Source organism: Mastigoproctus giganteus, chromosome 1 (genome assembly GCF_048544385.1).
Source record: "Mastigoproctus giganteus isolate SK-2022 chromosome 1, ASM4854438v1, whole genome shotgun sequence".
NCBI classification, from domain to species: Eukaryota; Metazoa; Arthropoda; class Arachnida; order Uropygi; family Thelyphonidae; genus Mastigoproctus; species Mastigoproctus giganteus.
This window is the reverse complement of record NC_143575.1, coordinates 63,746,652-63,769,246: the sequence shown is the minus strand read 5'-3', so window position 1 is coordinate 63,769,246 and position 22,595 is coordinate 63,746,652. Positions and strand designations below refer to the sequence as shown.

The following is a 22,595-nucleotide window of genomic DNA, read 5'->3' as shown; positions in this document are numbered from 1 at the left end:
TTGGTTCATCTTTAAGACTAGCATGCATGAAACATCCCAGCCAATCACAGACCAGCACCCAAGACCAGACAATCTCCCACACCTTCCCAGGGTATTCCTATTTCAAAAACAAAGGGCTAGGATGCATGTGGCACTCCACTGCATCAGGAAGAAAACAATATATAAGCTGCCATAAGCCATAAAGCCTGGTGGAAATGCTGTTACCGTCTGGGATATCTCTTGTGATGTGAGCTGGGACCATTCGTCATTATTCCTCAAACAATGAATGTCATATGACACGCAAATTCTGGTCAATGCTGCTCTTCCTATATTGTAGCAGCAGTATGGGTTGGACCTCTTTTTGTTCCAGAATGACAGTGCACCATGTTATACTAAATAATGACTTGTTTTGAAGACATAAGAGTGAAGAAGCAAATGTGCTTTGAGTGGACCATGGTTCAAGTCCAAATGACTGCTAAATAAGGTTAATGATTGTATATTCATTGTCAAAATAATTAATGTAAACTCCCAGACCTAGTGACCATGATGGAATACAAGCAAAAATATTTTTTAAGGCCAAACGTAGCCAAGTGGTCAGGCATAAGGGTGCAGAAGCACACAAGCTTTGAGTAGATTATGGTTTATGTTCAGGTCTGAAAGAATATGCTGACAGGTCTGATAGTATATACTATCAGACCTGAAAGAGTTTACATTAATGATTTTGACACTGTCCAAATAATTAATGTTAAACTTTCGGACCTAGTTATCATGCTGGAGTATAAACAAGAAGAGTGGTATGCAACTGTTCGCATACCATTCTCAACCTTAATCCCCATTGAACACTCTTGGGATGAAATGGAACACTGGCTTAAGGCCAGGCTAACGAACCTGCAATAAGTAGCTGAATTGGCCACTGTGTTGATAGAGGAATGGATCAAAGTACTGCATTCCTCTGTTATTAAAAATTGATTTGCAGTCCACCAATCCAATGAGGACTGACACATTATTAAATATTGTATTGATAAAAATATTCTCAGAAACATGCAATTATGTCTTTTTACCTTTAGCAATACAGTTTTATATATATATATATATATGTGTGTGAAACTTTCCTACCATTCTTTTGGGTGGCCCTTGTGGGGAACACCAGGGCGATACTTTCTGTACAAAGTAGCTATTGCCATGCGATCAAAAGATTCTAAAAGTCTCATTAGATCCTGATACTGAAATACAGAATATAAATAAAATTCATATGTATTAAATGTCAGAACATTCCATAATAATTCTATACCTTTTAATAAGCAATTCAATTTATTAAAAATTCTTTGTATATCAAGTTCTTTAAAATGCAGTAAATCCTTTCAAGTGCTTATGGCTGTTGCAAACACTGATGAAAAATTTCAGTTGAGCTACAAGAGTGCTCATTACTTTGTGACATGTAAAACAAACAATAATAAATAAGAGTGCAGTCAGTGCATTATAGTTCGCAAGACTGTACAATAACATGAAAATCAATTGAGATATGTGGAAATTAAACAAAATTTTAAAGTTAGCTGTTCTCTAAAATACTGAGTAAAAATATGAAACAAAACATCCATGATAATTTTGTTTTGTCAAAAAAAAAAAACTCCTGATAATTTCGAGAAATTTATGTATATTATACATTTAATCTGAATGAAAATTCAGAAAAACCTGAACAAAATGAAAATTACAAATAAACATACCTGTTCTACAGTTAAACACAGGACAATAAAACTGGTAATGCATTGTTATAGCTAACATGAGAGAAAAATGGGATCATAAAGAAAGAGAAGCAACTTACTTGTTTTGACCTCTGATACAACTTGTTCCAATCTGTGCCATTCAATGTTATTTGCAGGTAGGTTGCCATAATGTTATTTGCAGGAACTAGCTTTATTAATATTAAGCCTCAAGCAAGAAAATCAGTTTATTTTAATTGTGTTAGAATTCAATTATGGCTGTAAAAACACACATCTGTATAATCTGATAAACTTCAGCCATCCACTTCCCTAAAGAATTCCTCATATGTGAATGTAGATGCAAAATAACTATTCAGTTTATCACAACTTGAGCAGGATCATCAATAGTTATACCAACGATATCAAGTGGACAAATGTAATTCATCCCCTTCCTTTTAGTGTTTACATACTTAAAGAATTCTTTGCTGCTTTTATTTGCATCCTTTGCCAAAGATTTCTCATAATTTGCACTGGCTTGCCTAATCCTCTTTGTAACTTTATTGCAGACTAGTTTATATCTATTACAGACTTCTTTATCACCTGATAATTTAATATGCTTCCTGTGTATTTTTCATCTCTCCTCTGTGTCTCATTAGATCATCTGACATCTATTTAGCTCTAAGCCTGAAACAGCATTTCTTAGTATGAAATACCTAGTAGCTTCTAATTATTTCCATGAATACTTCCCATTTAGAATTTGTTGTTGGTAATATTGTTCCCATTGTATATAATTTAAAAACTGTCTGAGACCACTGTAGTCTCCTTTACAAAAGCATAAATCCTTCATTTTAGCCTTGATGGTAGTTACATCTTTAAGCAAATCCCACATCAATACACCGATTGCCAATACCTAATGGTTCTTTTACGTATAAACTGTTAACGTATGAAGAATTCACTGCTGATAATCAGATCAAGATGTCTCTCTTGTTGCCTATCCAACACTCTGCTGTAGAAAACAGTCATCTAATAAATCTACAAAAGTCTTGCAGGTATTTGAGTGACTAATCAACCACGAGTTACAGTCAATACCTGAAATGTAAATCAGAATGTTTTATAATGTTAAAATTCCACATTATAAAACCTTCTGATTTATAGCCCACTATTTCTCGGTATAGTTGTTCGTTGTACTCTTCACAGTCTCTCTCAGCTATGTCAATCTGGGTTTGCTAAGTGAAAGTCTAAAACACTCATGGAACTGATATTCAGGTGACACTCAAGTCAACTGGACCAAATTTCAGCAAAGTCAGGTTAGTCTGTGACAGAAAAATCCTCTGCTTGCATCTTCACAATGGTGGGACTGTTAAAAACCCTGGGTATAACTGCAATATGCAAGTCCTGAAATACGACAGCTAGTATACTGGAGGGTGACCACTTAGGTACAAACCAACATAAGCAGGAGTTAAGGTGTGGTGCCTACACAGAAGAAAGTCACCCCTCTGTGTTACCAGTCAATACTAGGTACTAGATGACTCTCATCAACTGGTGCAATACCACCAATTTGCATATTGTAGGCTTAAAGTGGTGAAACTTAAGTTTCGTCTCCAGAGCAAAGCTCCAACAATCCCCCATCTCTTCCATCATTCAATATGATTGATGTCCTTTGAGGTTATGATAGACATCGTGGCAAGATCCAATCTTACAATTCGAGTGTACAACTCGAACACGGAGTTCATAGGCCAGCTGCTAGATAGCGCACCAGACCAAACTTATTGATAACACTTTACAAGGATTCCAGATCAGCTAGTGGATAATCTTGCTGCCTCTACTCTGCCACATAGTGACCGGAGGGAATCCGAGTAGTGCATATGCAGGTGGGATATTGTCAAGGCCATGTTATGTCAAGCAGCTAGGGATATTCTTGTCATGTGTATGCCACATCCAAAAATTTCATTACTCCATACAACATGTCCACTTCACATTTTCTTACTACTGAATACATAATGAATTGAGAACTGAGAGCAAAGTGGAGGAGAAATTGTTCAAGTTAAACATAAGAAAAGCACCTGGGGGTGGATGGAATCTATCCAGTTATATTAAAGGAGGCGGCAAAGCAACTATGCAAACCCTTAGCCATAATTATGAGAGCATCCTTGGACTCGGGGGAGGTTCCCATGGACTGGAGATGTGCAAATGTATCCCCAATTCACGAAGGGGGATCGAAGGGTGACACGAGAAATTACAGACCATGTTAGTTTAACTTCTGTTCCGGGTAAAATAACGGAGTCACTGGTTAAAAATGCATTGCAGGATCATCTAGACAAGACTGCAGCAATAATTCAGACACAGCATGGGTTTGTTAAGGGAAAGTCTTGTCTGACAAATTTGATAGGATATTATGATGTGGTTACAAAGGAACTGGATGCAAAAAATAATTTTGATATCATATATTTGGATTTCAGGAAAGCTTTTGACACTGTTGCGCTTGAAAGACTATTGTACAAATTGGAGCAGAATGGTATTAAGGGTAAGTTGCTACAACGGATAAAAGGATGGTTAAGTGGGAGAAGACGGAGCGTGGTAATCAATGGGTGCTGCTCTTCGTGGACTAATGTTATTAGTGGAGTCCCACAGGGTTTGGTGTTAGGTCCTCTGTTGTTTTGTATATTTATCAATGATATTGATGAAGGTAATCAGGCTTACTGTTGAAATTTGCAGATGATACAAAGGTTGGCACGGTTGTTAATGACAGTAATGGCAGTGTGATACTGCAACAGGATCTAGATAATTTGGACAGATGGGCTAAGAAGTGGCAACTGAAGTTTAACCTTGACAAATGCAAAGTACTGCATATGGGTAGAAGTAACCCCAGAGAAACGTACCAACTGTATGGTACTACACTTAAGGTGGTAGAAAATGAAAAGGACCTGGGAGTAATTGTGCACTCAGATATGAAGTTTTCTGAGCATTGCACACAGGCTGCCAGGGCAGGTAATGGGGTTTTGTCAATGATATATAGGAATTTTGCTAGCAGAGAAAATGAGGTGATTGTCCCTCTGTATAAGGCAGGTCACGCCTTGAGTACTGCGTACAAGTCTGAAGACCTCATTTTATGAAGGATGTAGATCTGCTTGAGAAGGGCAACAAGATTGGTGAGGGGAATGAAGGGCTCCTCTTACCAAGAGAGGCTTAAGTTCTGCAAATTGCAGTGGCTGGAGACTAGGCACTTGCACAGTGATCTGATTGCGGTGTATAAGACCTTTAATGGGTTGAGCATGCTGAATTCTGATGGGATCCTTCCACTTGTTCAGATTACGAACCTAAGGGGGCATAAATTCAAATTAAGAAAAGACAGAGGTAGAATAGATGGGCAGAAATTTGCCTTTCGCCAGCGGGTGGTTAATTGCTGGAACAAACTTCCATCTGTTATTGTGGAAGTTGATAGGTTAAATAAATATAAGGAGGAACTGGACAGGCATTTGGAGGGAATGGTGTGATTTTTTTTTTTTTTTTTTTTGGCTGATGCTGCATAAGCTCATACACTTGCTTTCTTGTATGACGTGCCACTACTACTACTACTACTGTTTGGGCTGCAACATCAGCTTCTGGAATAATCGGCCTGTACTTCTCTGAAGACTCACACGGCCACACTGTAAAAGTTAATTCTGTATGCTATGTTCGAATGCTGAGAGATTTTCTGACCCCACAACTGCAGGAATTTCCAGGATACAATTTCCAGGACGGATGGTTCCAGCAAGATGGGACAACTGGTCACACATTGAATGCAACATTACCAGTGGTTCACAAACTGTTTCCAGAAAAACTCATTTCATGTAGAGGTGACATCAACTGGCCTCCAAGAAGTCCTGGTTTATTCCCGCTTGATTTTTTTTTTTTGTGGGGATACCCCAAGAGCCATGTTTATTTCAATAATCCAATGACAAGGGAGCAATTAAAAAAATATCCACCACAAAATTACAAGAATTCCGCTGGCAACATGTCTGTGTGTCTTTGAAAATTTGAGGGTTAAGTTTGAAGAGGGTCATCGCTGTGAAAGACATCGTACCGATGATCTGATTTTTAGAAAATAATTTTCCATTAAGCGTAGAATATCTTTCATAAATAAATTGTTTTATAAAATTCATATTTTTTTATTATGATTTTTTCAAAAGTGCAATTTATTATGGGACACCCTGTATATAATAATGAACTTCTTACATTAGGTGGAAATCCAATCCCTAGTTTTACTGATGACAGCACACTGCAATTCACCTTCAAGTTTGAGACACCTTGCTCTGCACAAACAGCTTCAGCTTCTCAAATATCCACCACCAGTTCCTTAAATGCACATCTCCAGATAATTTTACAGTGGGGTAAAGATAACTTAGCTGATTTCAATCCTTCTAAAGCTTAGTCCTGACTTATATCTCACAAAAAAAGGATTCTTCTGCTCCTATGCTTATGTTCAGTGACATTCTGATTTCTAGACAAGATTAGATATCTCTGTTCAGGATTACCTGAATTCTCATCTCTGTTGGCATATGCACTTAAAAATATTTCTTCCTCCACATCTAAAAAACTGTTTTCAGTCTTCCCTACTGGAATATTGTTCCCACATCTGGGAGTGCTAACTCCAAAATCTCCCTTGGGCTTCGAGATTCCCTTCAAAAGAGGGCAATAAGGTTAAATAATGACTTGTCTCTAACAAAGTTATTCCACTCTGTCTCACAAATGTTTGTTTCTGCTGCATGCCTTTTCTATAGATACTTCCATGGACACTGTTCTTCTAAATTGGGTTCTATAATTCCTGCTCTCTCTTCCAAACCAATCTGAAAACATGTTACAACCAGTCAGCATCCTTTTACTATCCTACTTCAAACTCACAGAACCAAGATTTCTTCTTCTTACTCATTCATTCCTTCAACTTACTTCCGTTTTCTGGAACAACTTCCTGTCATTATCATTATTATTAGCTATATGGTGCAAGAAAGCCTGAGGCTTATTCTGTGCCAGCCAAAAAAAAAAAAAAAAAGAAAAATTTCTGAATTACCCTGAGAGAGAGAGAGAGAGAGAGAGAGAGAGAGAGAGTCAAAAGCAGAAGGGAATCACCAAGAAAGAAGAATGATGATATCCAGCACAGGACCCTGAGTGTGCCAAGCACAAACTCACCAGATGTGAGCCCCTGGGGTTATACTTATCTCCTGAAAATTACATCTACAGAAATTCAAGTCCAATATCAACAAGTATCTTCTTTCATCTTGTCACCTTTGCCCATGCATGGTACTACATACTAAAGGTTCTAATACCTCTTGTGCTTGCGGTATCAAAAAATAAATAACATACTACTACTCTAATTTTTGTTTTCCCAGTGTTTATGTCACATCAAAATAACTCAACATTGTACAGGCCACCCATGTCAACTGGATACACTGCCTTTGATTTTGTGCACTTCTTAAATAAGAGCATAATCCCTTTCCCACTCCCAACATGTCTCTCCTTCCTTTCTATAACTTCAGGCAGTACATCCAGTTGATATGGGTGGGCAGTGCAATGATCAGTCAGTTTGGTGCGACAAACAGAGGGAAAGCAAAATTGAGAGTAGGTGTGTGTTATAGCCTAATGAGCACAGGAATACAGATATGAATGTGAACATGAATACAGAAGCCTATGGAAGATATAAACCAGTCTGTATCCAAGTCACAAGAGGTTAGGCATTTAGGCATACACTAAGGCACATTACGAGAGGTTTTTTGCAGAGAATGCAAAGAACAAACGCAAAGACTTCTATTCATACATTAACAGTAGAAGGAAGGAGATTAATCACACTAGGACACTTGATGTCAATGGTTTAATAATTGGTGACTCTGGCCAGGTTGCTGACAAACAAAATAGGCATTTTGCACTTACATTCTTCAGGGAAGGAGATGCCAGAAATGTATCAAACTCTAATGGAGAGCTTAATCATTTTTTCTGATAATTGAAAGGAAAGTGGAAAAGAAACTGAAGCTAAACATAAAAAAGGTGCTTGGGTTGGATGGGATCCAATTATATTAAGGGAGGCAGCAAAGGAGATAAACAACCCTTAGTCATAATTATGAGAGCATTGTTCAATTCGGGGGAGGTCCCTCAGACTGGAGGTATGCAAATCTATCCCCAAACCACTAAGTGGGATCAAACAGTGACATGAGTAATTAAAAGACCTGTTAGCTTAACATCTGTTCTAGGGAAAATAATGGAGTCACTAGTCAAAGAAGTAATGCAGGACCATCTACAGAAGAATGCAATTATACAGCGACCACAGCATGAACTTATTAAGGGGCAGTTGTGTAACCAACTGATACTATGATGCCGTAACAAAGGAACTGGATGCAAAATATAATTTTGATACCATATACTTCGATTTCAGGAAGGCTTTTCATACTATCACACACAAAAGACTGCTGTACAAACTGGAGCAATTTGGTATTAATGGCAAGTTACTGCAATGTATAAAGAAATGGTTGAGCGGGAGAAGACAGAGTGGTTATCAATGGACACTGCTCGTCACAGAGTAATATTATTAGTGGAGTTCTCCAGGGTTCAGTGCTTAGCCCATTGTTGATTTCAATATTTATTAATGATAGTGATGAATATCAGGCTTAATGTTTAAGTTTGCAGATGACCGTAATGATAGTATGCCACTACAACAGGATCTAGAAAAGTTAGGAAGATGAGCTAAGAAATGGAAATTGATGTTTCACATTGACAAATGCAAGGTACTGTATATGGGTAGCAGTAATGCCAAATTAATGTACCATTTGTGTAGTACTACACTCAGCATAGTTGAAAGTGAAAAAGACTTGTGGGTAATTGTGCAGTCATATGAAGTTCTCCGAGCAGCACAGCCAGACTGCCAGGGAAACTCATGAGATTTTGTCAATGATATTCAGGAATTTTGCTAGCAAGGACAAGGGCATGATTATCCCATTGTATAAGACAATGATCAGGTCACATCTGAGTACTGCATACAGGTCTGGAGGCTTCATTTTAAGAAGGAGGTAGAGCTGCTGGAACAAGTACAGAAGGGCAATGAGATTGGTAAAGGTGTTTAATTCTTGGAATATATTGAGCAAGCTCAATGCGTATGGAATTCTTTCTCTTACTCAGACTACAGTAGCCTGATGGGGGGGGGGGACAATATATATTCAAATTGAGGAAGGACTGTTGCAGAATAGATGTGCAAAAGTTTGCCTTTAGCCAGAGTGGTTAATTGCTGGAACAAACTTCCATTTGCTATGGAAGTTGATAGTTTAAGTAAATTAAATGAAGAACTACACAAACTATTGGAGGAAATGGATGGCTGAAATAGGAAGTTTTTTTTTTTTGACTGATGTTGTATATGCTTGCTTTCTTACATCATATGCCTATTAATGCTAATGGTCATCTAACCAAAGAATAGATAAGAAATCTTACAGATCATCCCATTTCGCATTTTTGTAAGGGCAAACAACATGAGGTTGAGAATTACCCAAGAAAAAACCTCCATTGGAGAAGAGACCATCACCAAGTTGTGTTATATGCATTTATTCGAAGTCTAGTCATCACTCAATACAGCATTAGACATCGTGCGTAATGGACAGTTTACTTGAACATTGTATCGTAATTGCCATAATGCAACCAACGCAGTTACATTTGTGAAGAGTTAATAATGGCCGATAAGAATGAAAAAGCAACGTGTGGCGCAGTACGAAGACTATAAATGTAAGAAAAAGACTGAATTTGAAAATTAAATTAGACGTTTTGAAGTGAATCAATTCCGGTCAAAGGCAAGCAAATGTGTGCCATAATTTAGGACTTTGAAAGTTTAACTGTAAGATCAATTATAAAAAAATAAAGAATTAATTTTAGCAGTGGGAAAGATAGCTGTTCCACTGCACGCAACTAAGGCTAGGCCGGCTATTAGGATTGAAACGGAAACACTAACTAATTTTATTGAAGATAATATCCAATGCAGAATTCAGTTAAGTTAAATATTATAAAAAAATAATAATAAAAAAAAAAGAGAAAAATTAGCTTATATGATGATCTGAAGAAAACTCACTTAAAAAAAAAATTGGAACCATTTAAAACTAGTAAGGGCTGGTTGAATAGATTTAAAATCCAGGGAGAAGCCGCAAGTGCAGATCAAGAAGCCGAAAGTTTCAAAAAAGAACTTGTTAAAATTATTGAAGAGGGGTATTATGTGCTATACTTCTCAACGAGTTTTCAACATAGATGAAGCAGGACTTTTGTGGAAACTAATGCCTAAAAAAGTTTCATATTGAAAGAAGAAAAAAACATGCCAGGTTTCAAAGCGGCGAAGGATCAGTTGACTTTATTGTTGGGTGGTAATGCTGGGGGGGATTTAAAATTAATACCCCTTTTAGTTTATCTGGAAGAGGGCCAAAGTTCAACCCAAAATCGACACATTTTTCAGGATTAAATTCATCAGTTAAATTAAATCAATTTAGACAATTTAGATCAATTAAATTCATGATTTTAATTGGAATTTTAAGTTTAATTTTGATACGTAAGTAGTTACTACATAATTATATACGTATGTAATGCAGAATATTTTATATGTACAAATATTTGAATATTAAATATTTTGACCGACATTTGTGCATCTTTTCACTACCGTTTATTATTGATTAGGAAATATTCTATGGCACCGACCGCAACTCACAAATACATATGTTATCTTATGGGAATGTGGTGCTCGCTTAGCGCGGATTCACTTAGCGCTCTGTTTTTCCGGAACGAATTATCAGCGTTAAGCGGGGGTCACCTGTATCATAAATTATGATACTAATGGAATTTCTCTGGAAAATTGAATGAAGCAGTCAATATCATTTATTAATACCGGCTGTTAAATTAATCTAAGGCAGATTTAAATTGCCAAATGGAGAGCGGAATAATTAAGAAACATTTAGATCCAGTGAAAATGTCAATTAATGACTGCATCACCATTTATAGTAACGACTGAAAGAGTGAAGTATGTCAAACGCACAACCTGATGGTCGCCTAAATATTTTATCAAAACGATAAACCTACACGTTTACTAGGGTAGAGTATAAAAATGTTTGAAACTGATATTCGATTATATCTTTGTTAGAGAAAACAGAGATACAGTCATCACAGATCATGAGAAGTAATATTAACTCTATTAAAGTGAAAGTTCTTTAGGCACGGCATGGCCCAGACAATTCTCATATGGGAGTAACTTGCACCCATGGATTGACAATAATCGCCGTGAAAATGCAACACGAAATGATGCCATATGTAGCAACGATGCATGGTGCAGTCAGTACCCCTACAGTGAAGCCACAGTGTAAATCACATGCGAGTCTCATTTATGTTTTAAATCACCAAATCTCAGCTTCTAGCAATCCAATTGTAAAAATTTAAAAACCAACGTATTTATTTCATCATTCTCTACCATATTTCGTAAAAAATTTTGACAGAAAAGGTTTTTATAATTCAACATGCCGAACACTAATAGCAACCACTGTAAAGGGTATAGATCATGTATACGTGCAATACGACCACTGAAACCACCTCCATTGAGTACAAAGGAGAGATCTAAGCTATTTCATCAACAGCAGAAGAAATTACAGCATGTGATAATAAACATTTCAAAAGAGGTTTCACTAAACTTCTGCTATGTGTGTTTGGCACAGCTACAATTTTTTTTCCATTGCAACAAGACCTTTTTTTTTACATTACATACCTGTAATGCAGCCAAAGGACAAAAATGTGATTGAGGCAATCAAATGGCAGTATTAAACATCTTCTTTTGTTCATGTAGTAGCACTAACAGAAGATATCAAAATTATGTTAAAAAAGATAACTTTAAAAGAGGTGGTGTGGTTTCTCTGAAATCTAGGATCCTATATTAAAAAAAAAAAAAAAAAAAAACTTATTGAGACCTTATGGAAAAAATAATTGCCAAAATCAAAAAATGTTCTAAAAGATTTAGAAACTGGGCACAATGAAGCTGAGAACAGCAAAGAGCTAATATCAGTTAACAACCTGATAAACCAAACGAACCAAGGTGGTTTGTTTATTTCAATAAGTCAGGAAGAATTTAAATTTGCGATTAATGATAAAAATGAAAATGATTTTGAAAATGAAACTGACAGCAAAATTATATTATGAAGAAAATAAAAATGAGGAGGAAGAAGGAGCCATCTAAATTAATTATGTAAATCCCAAAGATGATGTTTCATGCTTTAACACAGGTAAAATGATATATAAGCTTACCCAATCCTGCCTTTATGTCAACTCCAAGAATATACTTTAAAAAACAGCCTAAGCTCACAATAACCAGACAAAATCTGTGATTTCTTTGTTAAAAAGTGATCACTATATTGTGTAATATATTCTGAATAATTAATACAAGATATGGTAATAAAGTCCCCGGAGTGGTGCAATAAAAAGAACATAGTGGAGGAGCTAGAAAGTGGTTTTATTTTTTTTCAAAGTAATTACCACCTGATTGAATGCACTTATTACACCATTCTAAAAGTTTCTGAAAAGAGTCAGCAAAAGCATTCAAAGAGATAACATTCAGTTCAGTGGTTACATTTTTCTTTATATCCTCGACATCCTGAAATCTCTTGCCTTTGAGGGTAGTTTCACCTTGGAAAAGAGAAAGAAGTCTGCTGGTGCTAGATTGGGAGTTTGATTGAGTTTTAGATTGGGTGCTAGATGGTTGATCTGTATGATACCATGTTTCATTAGAAATGTCTTCATAACAAGTGCAATATGAATAGGGACACGTTCATGCAAAAAAAAAACAAAACCAACCGCCTTTCTCTTGAAATTGCAGCCTCACCTAGAAAATGCACTTCAATAGTCTTTGAAGTGCCAATACATACATACATACTTAGAAGCACTAATACAACACAATGTAGCACTAACTCTCCCATTCAGGTACAAATTCCTTGTGAAACACAGCCTGTTTGTCAAAAACACATGAAATATGTCCTGATCCTGTAAACAAAACTTTTTTGGGCCTTGGTGACGATTTTGAAGGCTACCATGCTCTGACACCTGGTCTCTGGGTCATACCGAAACACCAAACCACCCAACTTTCATCTCCAGTGACAATATAGTCAAGGAAATAAGGATTTACTCGACAAATCTGGATGAAGACTTCATATGATGACGCTCTTCGTTGCTTCTGCTCATTCATGAGGTTGTGTGGAAGAAATTCTGCACTTAATTTCCTTTTCTCTATCCAGCTCATTGGCCTTCATGCAGAATTTTTATTTATATCCAGTTCATTGACCATCATTCTGAGGTTTTTCTAAACAATGATCTCTTGCCAAAATTTCCTGAAGTTTTGCAACTCTGTTCTCATTTCAAGCGGTTGACAGATGCCCATTTCTTGGATCATTGAGAACATCCTCACATCCATCTTTGAACCACTTATACCATTCAAGCACACTGGTGCCTCCGTAGCCAGGTGGGCAGGAGCAGCAGTGTGTAGCACATGCTTCTTGATTAGACCGGGGTTTGAGCCCGTACCCACCAAATACGGAGGATGCGGAAAGGTCAGGGAATGACCACCGCATATCCCCGGAGCAATATGGCCTTAGTTGCTAATGCTCCTAAAAACCAAATAACAAAAACACTGGTATGACTTACCATTTCATCACCATAAACAGTTTTTAATATTTCATGTTTCTATTGCAGATTTTCCCAGAATAAAGCAAAATTTGATATTCATTCGTTGCTCCATTGCAAAATTGTGACACAGATCTTTAATGATACTAACAAAACTGGTTGTTAAAAGTTTGAAATACAGCATACCGTTTCTGTTTATTTTCAAACTCATCAAACATGACCACAACAGCACCAGTCCAGGAACTTTACGCCACACCTCATATGTAAGCAATTGGATAATTTATATAGACAAAATTTGTTTTCATGTAATCTTGCTAATCCAAACATTTTAGTAATTTGAACAACCCACCCCTACATTTAGTTTGGACTGCCACAGTGCTGCTTTAACAAAGCATTAGAAAGAATGAGACAAAATCTGAGAACAATTCAGGCAGTCACAATACTTAACAATTATAATACTGGCAATTACTATTGACTAAAACATTAGGTATGATGATATAACAGTTCTCCTTTTTATTAATAAACTTTAGAATTATAAAATTCCAAAAACTTAAAAAGAGTGTTCTGCCATTTTGTATCTTACATAACATTCTTGAATTTTTATCCTCACTTTAGCTTACTAATTCATTCTCTTTACGCTGAAGCTTGTAAAATTGTTGTGAATTGTGCTGATTGCTGAATGATTATTTGTGTCTTGCAATACTGCATCCACAAACTTTTTTTTACAAAAATTTTCCTAATTAAAATATCATCATTCAGAAACAAAAAAAGACTAGAGAATTTGTTACCAATTTTCCACTGGCAGAATTCAACTTTTTTCAGTAAAATTGGTAATCCTGAACATATGTTTTATCAAAATCTAAAAGTTTTAAACTGAGCTAACTTTCCACTTTTTTTATCCCAATTTTCACTTTTTTTTTCTCTGTTTACTTTTACTTCACAAAGGTACTTCTTACAGTTATGCTCACATTTTTAACATGAATGCAGAATTGTTATCTACATGAGCTGCTGTAAATGCTTTATCGTGTGTGTATGCTTCACAATGACTATAGACATATTTTAATACTAAATTAAAGGTAAATTTTCATTTCTGTAACAATAATAAATAACATATATGATAAAAGTAAATCTATACAACAGTAATAACATTAACACAATTAAAACTGTTTACTCTTCAGAAGTTTCATAATATCTTCAGCACCTATAAGATTAAAAAAATATAATTTAAGGTCATACCTGACTTCTGGACAAACCAACAGCAATTTCTTGCATTATCACATTCAACCATACTTTTGGTATCTTAAATCCTGATCCATCTAACTCAGGTTTGGAATTCAGACGAAGTTGAGCAGTAAACATGATAGGTCCCAACACTTAGTGAAAGAAAAGGGATGGAGAGAGTGAGAACAAAAGGCTATATACTACAATAATTTTTACCCATTGTAATGTACAAAATAACTAAAATCACATAGACTGACTTTCATATTTGTTAATATTTACACAAGTCAACGTGATTTTTATCTCCACTAATAGATCAGCTGTTTGCAATCAATTTTGATGTGTACATTTCAAAAATAATTCTAAAAATTTAACATCATCTCACAGTTTCTACATTTTTTGTCATACCTCCGCAATGAAAATATGTGATCCTGGAGGAAATAAACACATTGATTCCGAAAATCATCATAAAAAGTCTCTATCATGTCTACATCAAAAGATGTACCAACGTTTAATGTTAAAATAAAGGGATATATATATATAATTCAAGTTTGTAATAAAAGTGTAAAAATATATTATACGTTCTCTATAACTCATTTAACTTCAGAAAAAATATCATAAATCATAGCGAAATAGTTAATTTCAATAATATATAATCAGCATACCTGTAATTGTCCTAAAAAATGTTTGCTGCTAAGGGATTTTCTCTTGTATTCCTGTTTACTCTCCCTCATAAGGAACCAGTAGTAATCCCCCATCATTACACAATCCAAGCGACCTTGGTACTGTTTTTCCATCGTGGAAATATCTTGGTGAAACTGCTTCCCTTATTTATCACTCACATCTCCCAGATTTCTGGGGAAAAATTCGAGATGGGAATGAAGAAAATGAATTTTCAATGACAATTAACAGCCCATGTTTTTGTAGCACTTGAGTAAATTATACACTAACATTCCATAGTTTTCTTCTTTCCTAATACCAAAAAAAACCACGTATAACCGTCTTAAATGATCACCAAGCTGCCAATTCAACCACCTTTAACTGGGTTTCAAACGCATCGTCTTTCAGGAATTTCCTAATTCGGGGTGCTACAAAAATTCCTTCCTTAAGTTTAGCATATGTTATATTAAGAAACACACTTCTCAAGTATGCAAATCTGTTACTTTGTTTTATCTAGTCCCTTTACAAAATTTTCCATCAATCCAAATTTGATGTGCAGGGGTAGAAGAAGAATCTTGTTTGATTGCACTAAAGGAATATATTTTACATTACACTCTCCTGGTATGAACTCGTCCCGCCTGTCCCAATGTTGCACAACAATGTTCTTCTGTCACACAAGCTGTCCCAAAACACAAAAAACTATACTATTTTGTGAAACGCCCCTGCAAACCAATAACCTTAAGATCACTGCATATGTTCCAACTATAATCCTGGTATTTTATAGCATATAGAACCTTAGACATGCTTTCATGACTTTCTTTAAGACCAACTGAATGAAACACAGGAACTGATGGAAATTTGTTGCCATTATGAAGCAAAACTACTTTTAAACTTAATTTTGAGGCATTATAAATAAATGCCATTCATTTGACTTATGCACAACACCTAGTTCTTTCAGAAATCCAATAATGTCTTTGCAAAAACACTGTCCTCCATAGCAAGATATTTCGAAAACTTTTCATGTTTTTTTCAAAACACTGAAATCTCTTTTCTTGCTGTGAATATATTCCACTGCCGTTACCTAGAACCTAACAGTTCAACTTGTTCTTTAGGCAAATTTAAGTCTTGAACCAAATCATTCAACTCATCCTGTTTGATTAAATGTAGCTCACTACCTGATAGTCAACATCTTGTGAAGTGGAGGCTTCCAGAGAATCAACTTTAACTCTATCACTATTATCTTCTCCACTACTTTTATCCCAAGTTTTGTGGGGGGGGAGGGCACCGGTACTAGCAAATCATCACTGTGTGGAACAGGCTGAACTGCTTTGGTTTTGGGTTTACTGGCACAACAGCAACCTAGGCTATAATGTGCCAACCATGACGGGCCAAATTGCAGAAGGTATATTTGGATATATTATAGTGTTTGCTTTTTTTTAGACATACCAGATATATTTGTCATACAGAAGTAGAAAACATTAATGTAATTAGATGGTTCTCACCAAACCATAGGGACTGCAAAAGGTAACGCTTTGAGTTTGCCATATAACTACTTCCTAAGGTTTGTCGTACAGGTAATACAGCACTTGTGAGGCACCCAAGGTTTGTCTTGATCACCAATTTTACATCTGAAATAAAAAGAATACCAAAGTTTTGTAATGTCAAAGATATTTTTCCTTTGAATCTTTGGGGTAAACCATCTACAAACATAACAAAAATTGTCTGGATGATTGATACACTTCCTATGTGTCTGATTATTCATTGTAGCACTAAATGTATTTCTGAAAACGTAAATTCAGCTTTGAACACTACAATATAAAAACAACACAAATTCAATTTTTATCACTACACAGTCCATAGATGTGGCAACTTACTAGTTCTAGTCAAAACACTGAAAGGAAAAATATTTGTGAATCAGCAGGTAGAGCCTGAAATTATTTTACTGCTACACCCTCCTACTAGGGCTCACAATACCAGTCAAAATCTTAAAACCAGTATTTTGGTACTTTTAATTTATGAAACCAGGATACCGGTATTCCAAAAAAAAAAAAAAAAAAACACAACATTTTTCACAATAAATTTTGATGACTATTAGGTGCAATAAAGTAAGTAAAAAACAAGTAATTACTTGAACTCACGTTTTAAATCAAACTTTTATTACAATAATAAATATTCTAGAAAATTATTAAACATATAGTTATTCTAAAAACCAAAAAAAAATAAGCATCCACACTACCTGTTCAAATAAAGTGAGCTCTTAAGAAACTCAATAGTGTTAAACTGGATCTAATTTTGGTACATAATTAATTAGCAGCAGAAAACTTCCTTTTGGATTCTGAGTTGGTTGGTGCTTTGTATTGAGATAGTCACAGACGAGTTGCAGTTTAACCCCCCTCCCCTTATTCCCTCATCTTCAAAAAACCTTATTTCCTTCTTATCAAAAATAAAAAAATATTTCCTTTTTGACTTTTTATGGCACTATATCCGTATTAACGAAAGAAAGGGACTGACAGTCAAGCTTGGTGAGGAAACCAAATCTAAGTTGTGGGGGGAGGGATATTTATTTATTTATTTATATTTCCCTGTACCTTAGTATCGCCATCAGTAGCTATTGTTATGATTTTCGTACAGATTGTGATCTGTTACCTCAAGCATTAAGCCCACAAGCTGCCTGACTGCGTTAAAAATTGAGAACTTCCAGGAGCTGGGGGATATTCCTCACCCCCCCCACACACACACAACTATATATATATATATATATCCAAGTATGAAAAAGCAAATAGTAAATGTTATAATAAATATAAATATTATAATAAATATTAAATAGTCACATAACCAATTAATGCCATCTAGGACGATTAAACATTACATCGGTCTGTATAAATATGAATATGAGTTAAGTTAATAGTGGTAAGAGTTTTTAAAGGTAAAATATGATATACTAGCTTATCAGGTAAACCATAAACCATGGCGGGTACCCAACGTGACCTGGAAAAAATCAATATATGCCATGACATAAGCAATAAATTATAAACATATATAAAAATACCATTAAAATGTTAATTATGGCAATAAGATACTTTGAAAGGGACTTTTTCAGGGGCTAACCCTTTCAATGTATCAACCATAATTAACGAGCCATCCATTTCTGTAGTCATCGTCCAGCATAACTATGTCCAAATATACGTAAAATAGTAGTAAGTTAGAGCCAAAAGGTAGTGACGTGAATAAAATTTTGTTAATTAATCCCAAATTTAGCAGTAAGCTGGCAAGATGACTGTTAGCCCAACGGATAGCCAAAATTTAAATTAAAATTATAGAAAGAGCTATAATTATTGTTAGGCATATGTGCGTAGTTGATAGTAAATGCAGTCACGGTAGTCTAAGCAAAAATAACAGTGGGAGCTATCGCTAACCAAGGCGAACAGAAAAAAAAAAAAAAATATATATATATATATATTTTTTTTTTTTTTTTTTTTCATATATAATACATATATAATACACATATATAACACACATATATATGTGTGTTACATACACACACATACATATTATATATACATATATAATACACATATATATGCTCACATATAATATATATATATATATTATATGTGAGCTATCAGTTTCTCAATTGTTATTATTGTTATTTGGTTTTTTTTTAGGAGCATTAGCAACTAAGGCCATATTGCTCCGGGGATATGCGGTAGCCATTCCCTGACCTTTCCACATCCTCCGTATTTGGTGGTCACGGGCTCGAACCTCGGTCTAATCAACAAGCGTGTGCTACGCACTGCTGCTCCTGCCCACCTGGCTACGGAGGTGCCCAGTTTCTCAAGAGCAATGACACAAATATAAAACAAAAGTCATTATCATACAAATCTACTTACAATACATAACTGGGGTTCATTTACATCCAATCTATTCATTTTTCCCATTTAATCTGTTAATATATGCTATCATTTCCATAAAATTTATCTAAATTAACAATCTCAACTCTCTCTACAGCTTCAAACACTAAACTAATTCAATCTTAATCACTTCCTCATGTTTTGCTTAATCGCCAATATCAATTCTCTTCACAACAACAATCCATAAGTCACTAACTTAACACTAACAATTCCATGTAATCTCTCTTAATTTAGCAACATAAATTTTCTTTACAACTTCAACAAATAAACCAACTCAATACTAAACATTTCCTTATTTCTCATGTTTCTTCAATTTTACTCTAAAAGAATCTCCCACTTTATCTAAGTACCATTTCCAAAACAACACAGTTCAGAGGACTTACCTTCCTTTTCTTTCACAGTGGGATTCCTTTGTGCACGTTCCTTCCATGTGGTGTGGTGATGTCTGTCTCTCTCTTCTTGAACTCTGCTGTATAGCTCTTCCAGTACTGTCTTATTTCAGGATTTCGAGAACAGTTCTCTGTTAATAATGAAGGAAATTACCACAGCAGTAGTACAGCCAGGGCACTATCTGAATGGCTTGTTATTCAACTTCCGTATTAACTTCTGGCACAGGAACATGCCTGGGGGAACCCTTCACTATATAGCTGGACACTCCCAGAACTGTACTCGAAATGAACCCAGAACTACCACTGGAAGTCTGCAACCCTCCCAAACAACAACCACAAACCCCTTATTTATTTCCTTCTCATTTATTTATTTATTGAATTGATTGCAAGTTACAATCGCCCCTCGTACTACTTTTTTATACGCAAGCTTACGTGCAAACCCCAGAGGGATTTGCACATAAGCATAACATAAACATTGCACCCATTTTCGTATCTCCCCCTATCTAATTTAAACCTGGCCTAATCACGGTGTTATTCTTAAACTCACGCTTCTTTCTTTGGTGAGAAAAACAATATTTTTCCCACACAACGAAACGCTTTCATCTTTTACCTCAAGATCACCTGTTCACAATACCTTTTAACAGCTCCATACCAACACCCTTTCCCAAAATGCACTAAGTGTCACATCTTCAAGTAGCGGCGTAATAGAGAGATTAAACTATTGTTCAGAAGACTTTTCATTTTAACCCTTCCGCACCTGCCATACCATTGTTCACCATATTCCTTAATTGCACTACCAGGCCTACTGCCACTAATGGAAATATTTCCATAATGATCTTTTCGTTATTCTTTAAGTGCTTTACTTCCACACTATACTTACTAAGAGAAATATATTTGTAAGATTTTGTCTTACAGTTTCATGACATTTTCAGGTTTCCGTTGCATTTGTACTGTGTATAACAATCCCTCATTTGCAAATTCTGCAGTATTAATGATTTATTGTTGTCGATTTTATAACCTTTATGTGAATAAATCAGGGATAATTATTTTTTAAATTAGTACCGAAAAACTAGTATTTTTGTATCAATACCAGGATTTGAATATTGGAAAAAAATTACCGGGGTCCTGGTATTTGGAATCCCGGAATTGCAAGCCCTACCTCCTACTCTTAAGGGATTGTTTATGTTTGGAAGATAGATTTACAACCCTGAGAACATGTTACGATCAGTTAATACTTGGAAAACCTTCGTACAGCCTACAAAAATCCTCACCAAAAATGCTAAGTGTGCTCTCTTCAAATTGTAAATTGTTGCATCGGAATTTGAACCTAAGAACAACAGGAAGAAGAGTCTGATTATGTTTAACCCAAGAAAACCGAGGCCAGAATCGACTGCTAAAATTGTCATATATTACTAGCTAAATTATGCGAAATTGGCATATTTTGGTAAAATGTAACTCCCTCTATAATTAATAACTGTGACATGATGTGAAACTATCATGGTGATTTTCGAAATCTATGTATAAAGATTGGTTAAAAACAGCATTTAAGTTCCTAGAGGTAAAAATTGTGTTGGCTAGTGTAATGATCTGTTGTATTACCTTCAGTAATAATAATCTCCCACATCTGTTGTATTACCTTCAGTAATAATAATGATCTGTTGTATTACCTTCAGTAATAATAACGATCTGTGTTTTTTTTTTTGTTTTGTTTTTGGTTTTTAGGAGCATTAGCAACTAAGGCCATATTGCTCCGGGAATATGCGGTAGCCATTCCCTGACCTTCCCGCATCCTCCGTATTTGGTGGTGACAGGCTCGAACCCCAGTCTAATCAAGAAGCGTGTGCTATGCACTGCTGCTCCTTCCCACCTGGCAATAATGATCTGTTGTATTACTTTCAATAATAATGATCTGTTGTATTACCTTCAGTTGGATGGTTGTTGGGTTTTATTGGCACATTAGCAACTAAGGCTATAATGCGCCGTATTACCTTCAGTAATCATAACGATCTGTTGTATCACTTTCAATAATAATGATCTTTTGTATTACCTTCAATAATGTTGGGGAGTGTTAACATATTGAAACATGTCTGTCTGCCTCTTACCCCCTCTCCTTCAGTAACATAAAGACAGTTGTAGTATGAGTACGCATACAGTTCATCTGCATATCTATTGGATACTGTGTTTCTTCTGTGTTTTGCTTAGCACTGAGCTATTAAAATGTTACAGCTGAGGCAAAGTATCAATCACCCTGACAATTTCTGCTACATGAGTTCGTAACAAAAACAAAAACTCAGAGAAAGAAAATATTATTAAATGAGCATATGCTTTGTACTTTGGTTGCAATCAGGGATAAAACTTGGGCTCCGCACATGTGCTGTATTACCTGTACTACAAATCTGAGGATGTGGCTAACTGAGAAAACTAAAACTATGCCTTTTGCTGTTAATATGGTATAGTCAGACCCACACAGCTATATTTACAACTACTGTTTCTGTATGCGACAAAAATGTCAAGGCATCCAGAAAAAGCAAGCACAGCATTACACATCTAATATATTATATATCATTGACAAAACCCCATGACATGCCCTATGGAATGGTCAGAAAAATGGCAGCTATGCTTTAATCCAACAAAGTGTAAGGTATTATACCTGGGAAACAGTAATCCCAAAATAACTTATTCTCTTGGTGGAGTTCAACCAAACCCAATACTGGAGGAAAGGGACTTGGGTGTTACAATACGGTCAGACATGAAATTCTCTGAGCATTGTAAACAGGTTGCAAGGAAGGCCCATGGTGTCCTATCGATGATCTATCGAACTTTTGCAAGTAGAGATAGGGACGTGATAATCCCATTATATAAGGCTTTTGTTACACCACACTTGGAATACTGTGTTCAAGTATGGAGACCGCACCTAAAGAAAGATATCGAGCTCCTTGAAATGGTGCAAAGACGGGTCACTCGCCTGGTGAGATCGGCAAAGGGGCATCCTTATGAAGAAAGACTTCGAATATGTGGGTTGCAGAGTTTGGAAACTAGACACCTTAGAGGAGATTTGATTGAGGTGTTTAAGGCTCTCAGAGGCATCAGTA

At 35.7% G+C, this 22,595-nt stretch overlaps 1 protein-coding gene across 4 annotated transcripts in view; it reads right to left on the bottom strand.

Moving 5' to 3' along the window:
- The window catches only part of Vps13 (vacuolar protein sorting 13C), a 1,645,987-nt gene that overhangs the window by 1,475,902 nt on the left and 147,490 nt on the right, over nucleotides 1–22,595 (bottom strand). For all 4 annotated transcript variants that reach the window (XM_090373229.1, XM_090373247.1, XM_090373239.1 and 1 more), the window contains exons 8-9: nucleotides 14,562–14,698; nucleotides 1,096–1,202 (exon numbers count right to left, since the gene is read on the bottom strand). In XM_090373229.1, the coding sequence (XP_090229355.1) occupies nucleotides 1,096–1,202; nucleotides 14,562–14,698 (244 nt within the window). The remainder of the gene's footprint in view (nucleotides 1–1,095; nucleotides 1,203–14,561; nucleotides 14,699–22,595) is intronic.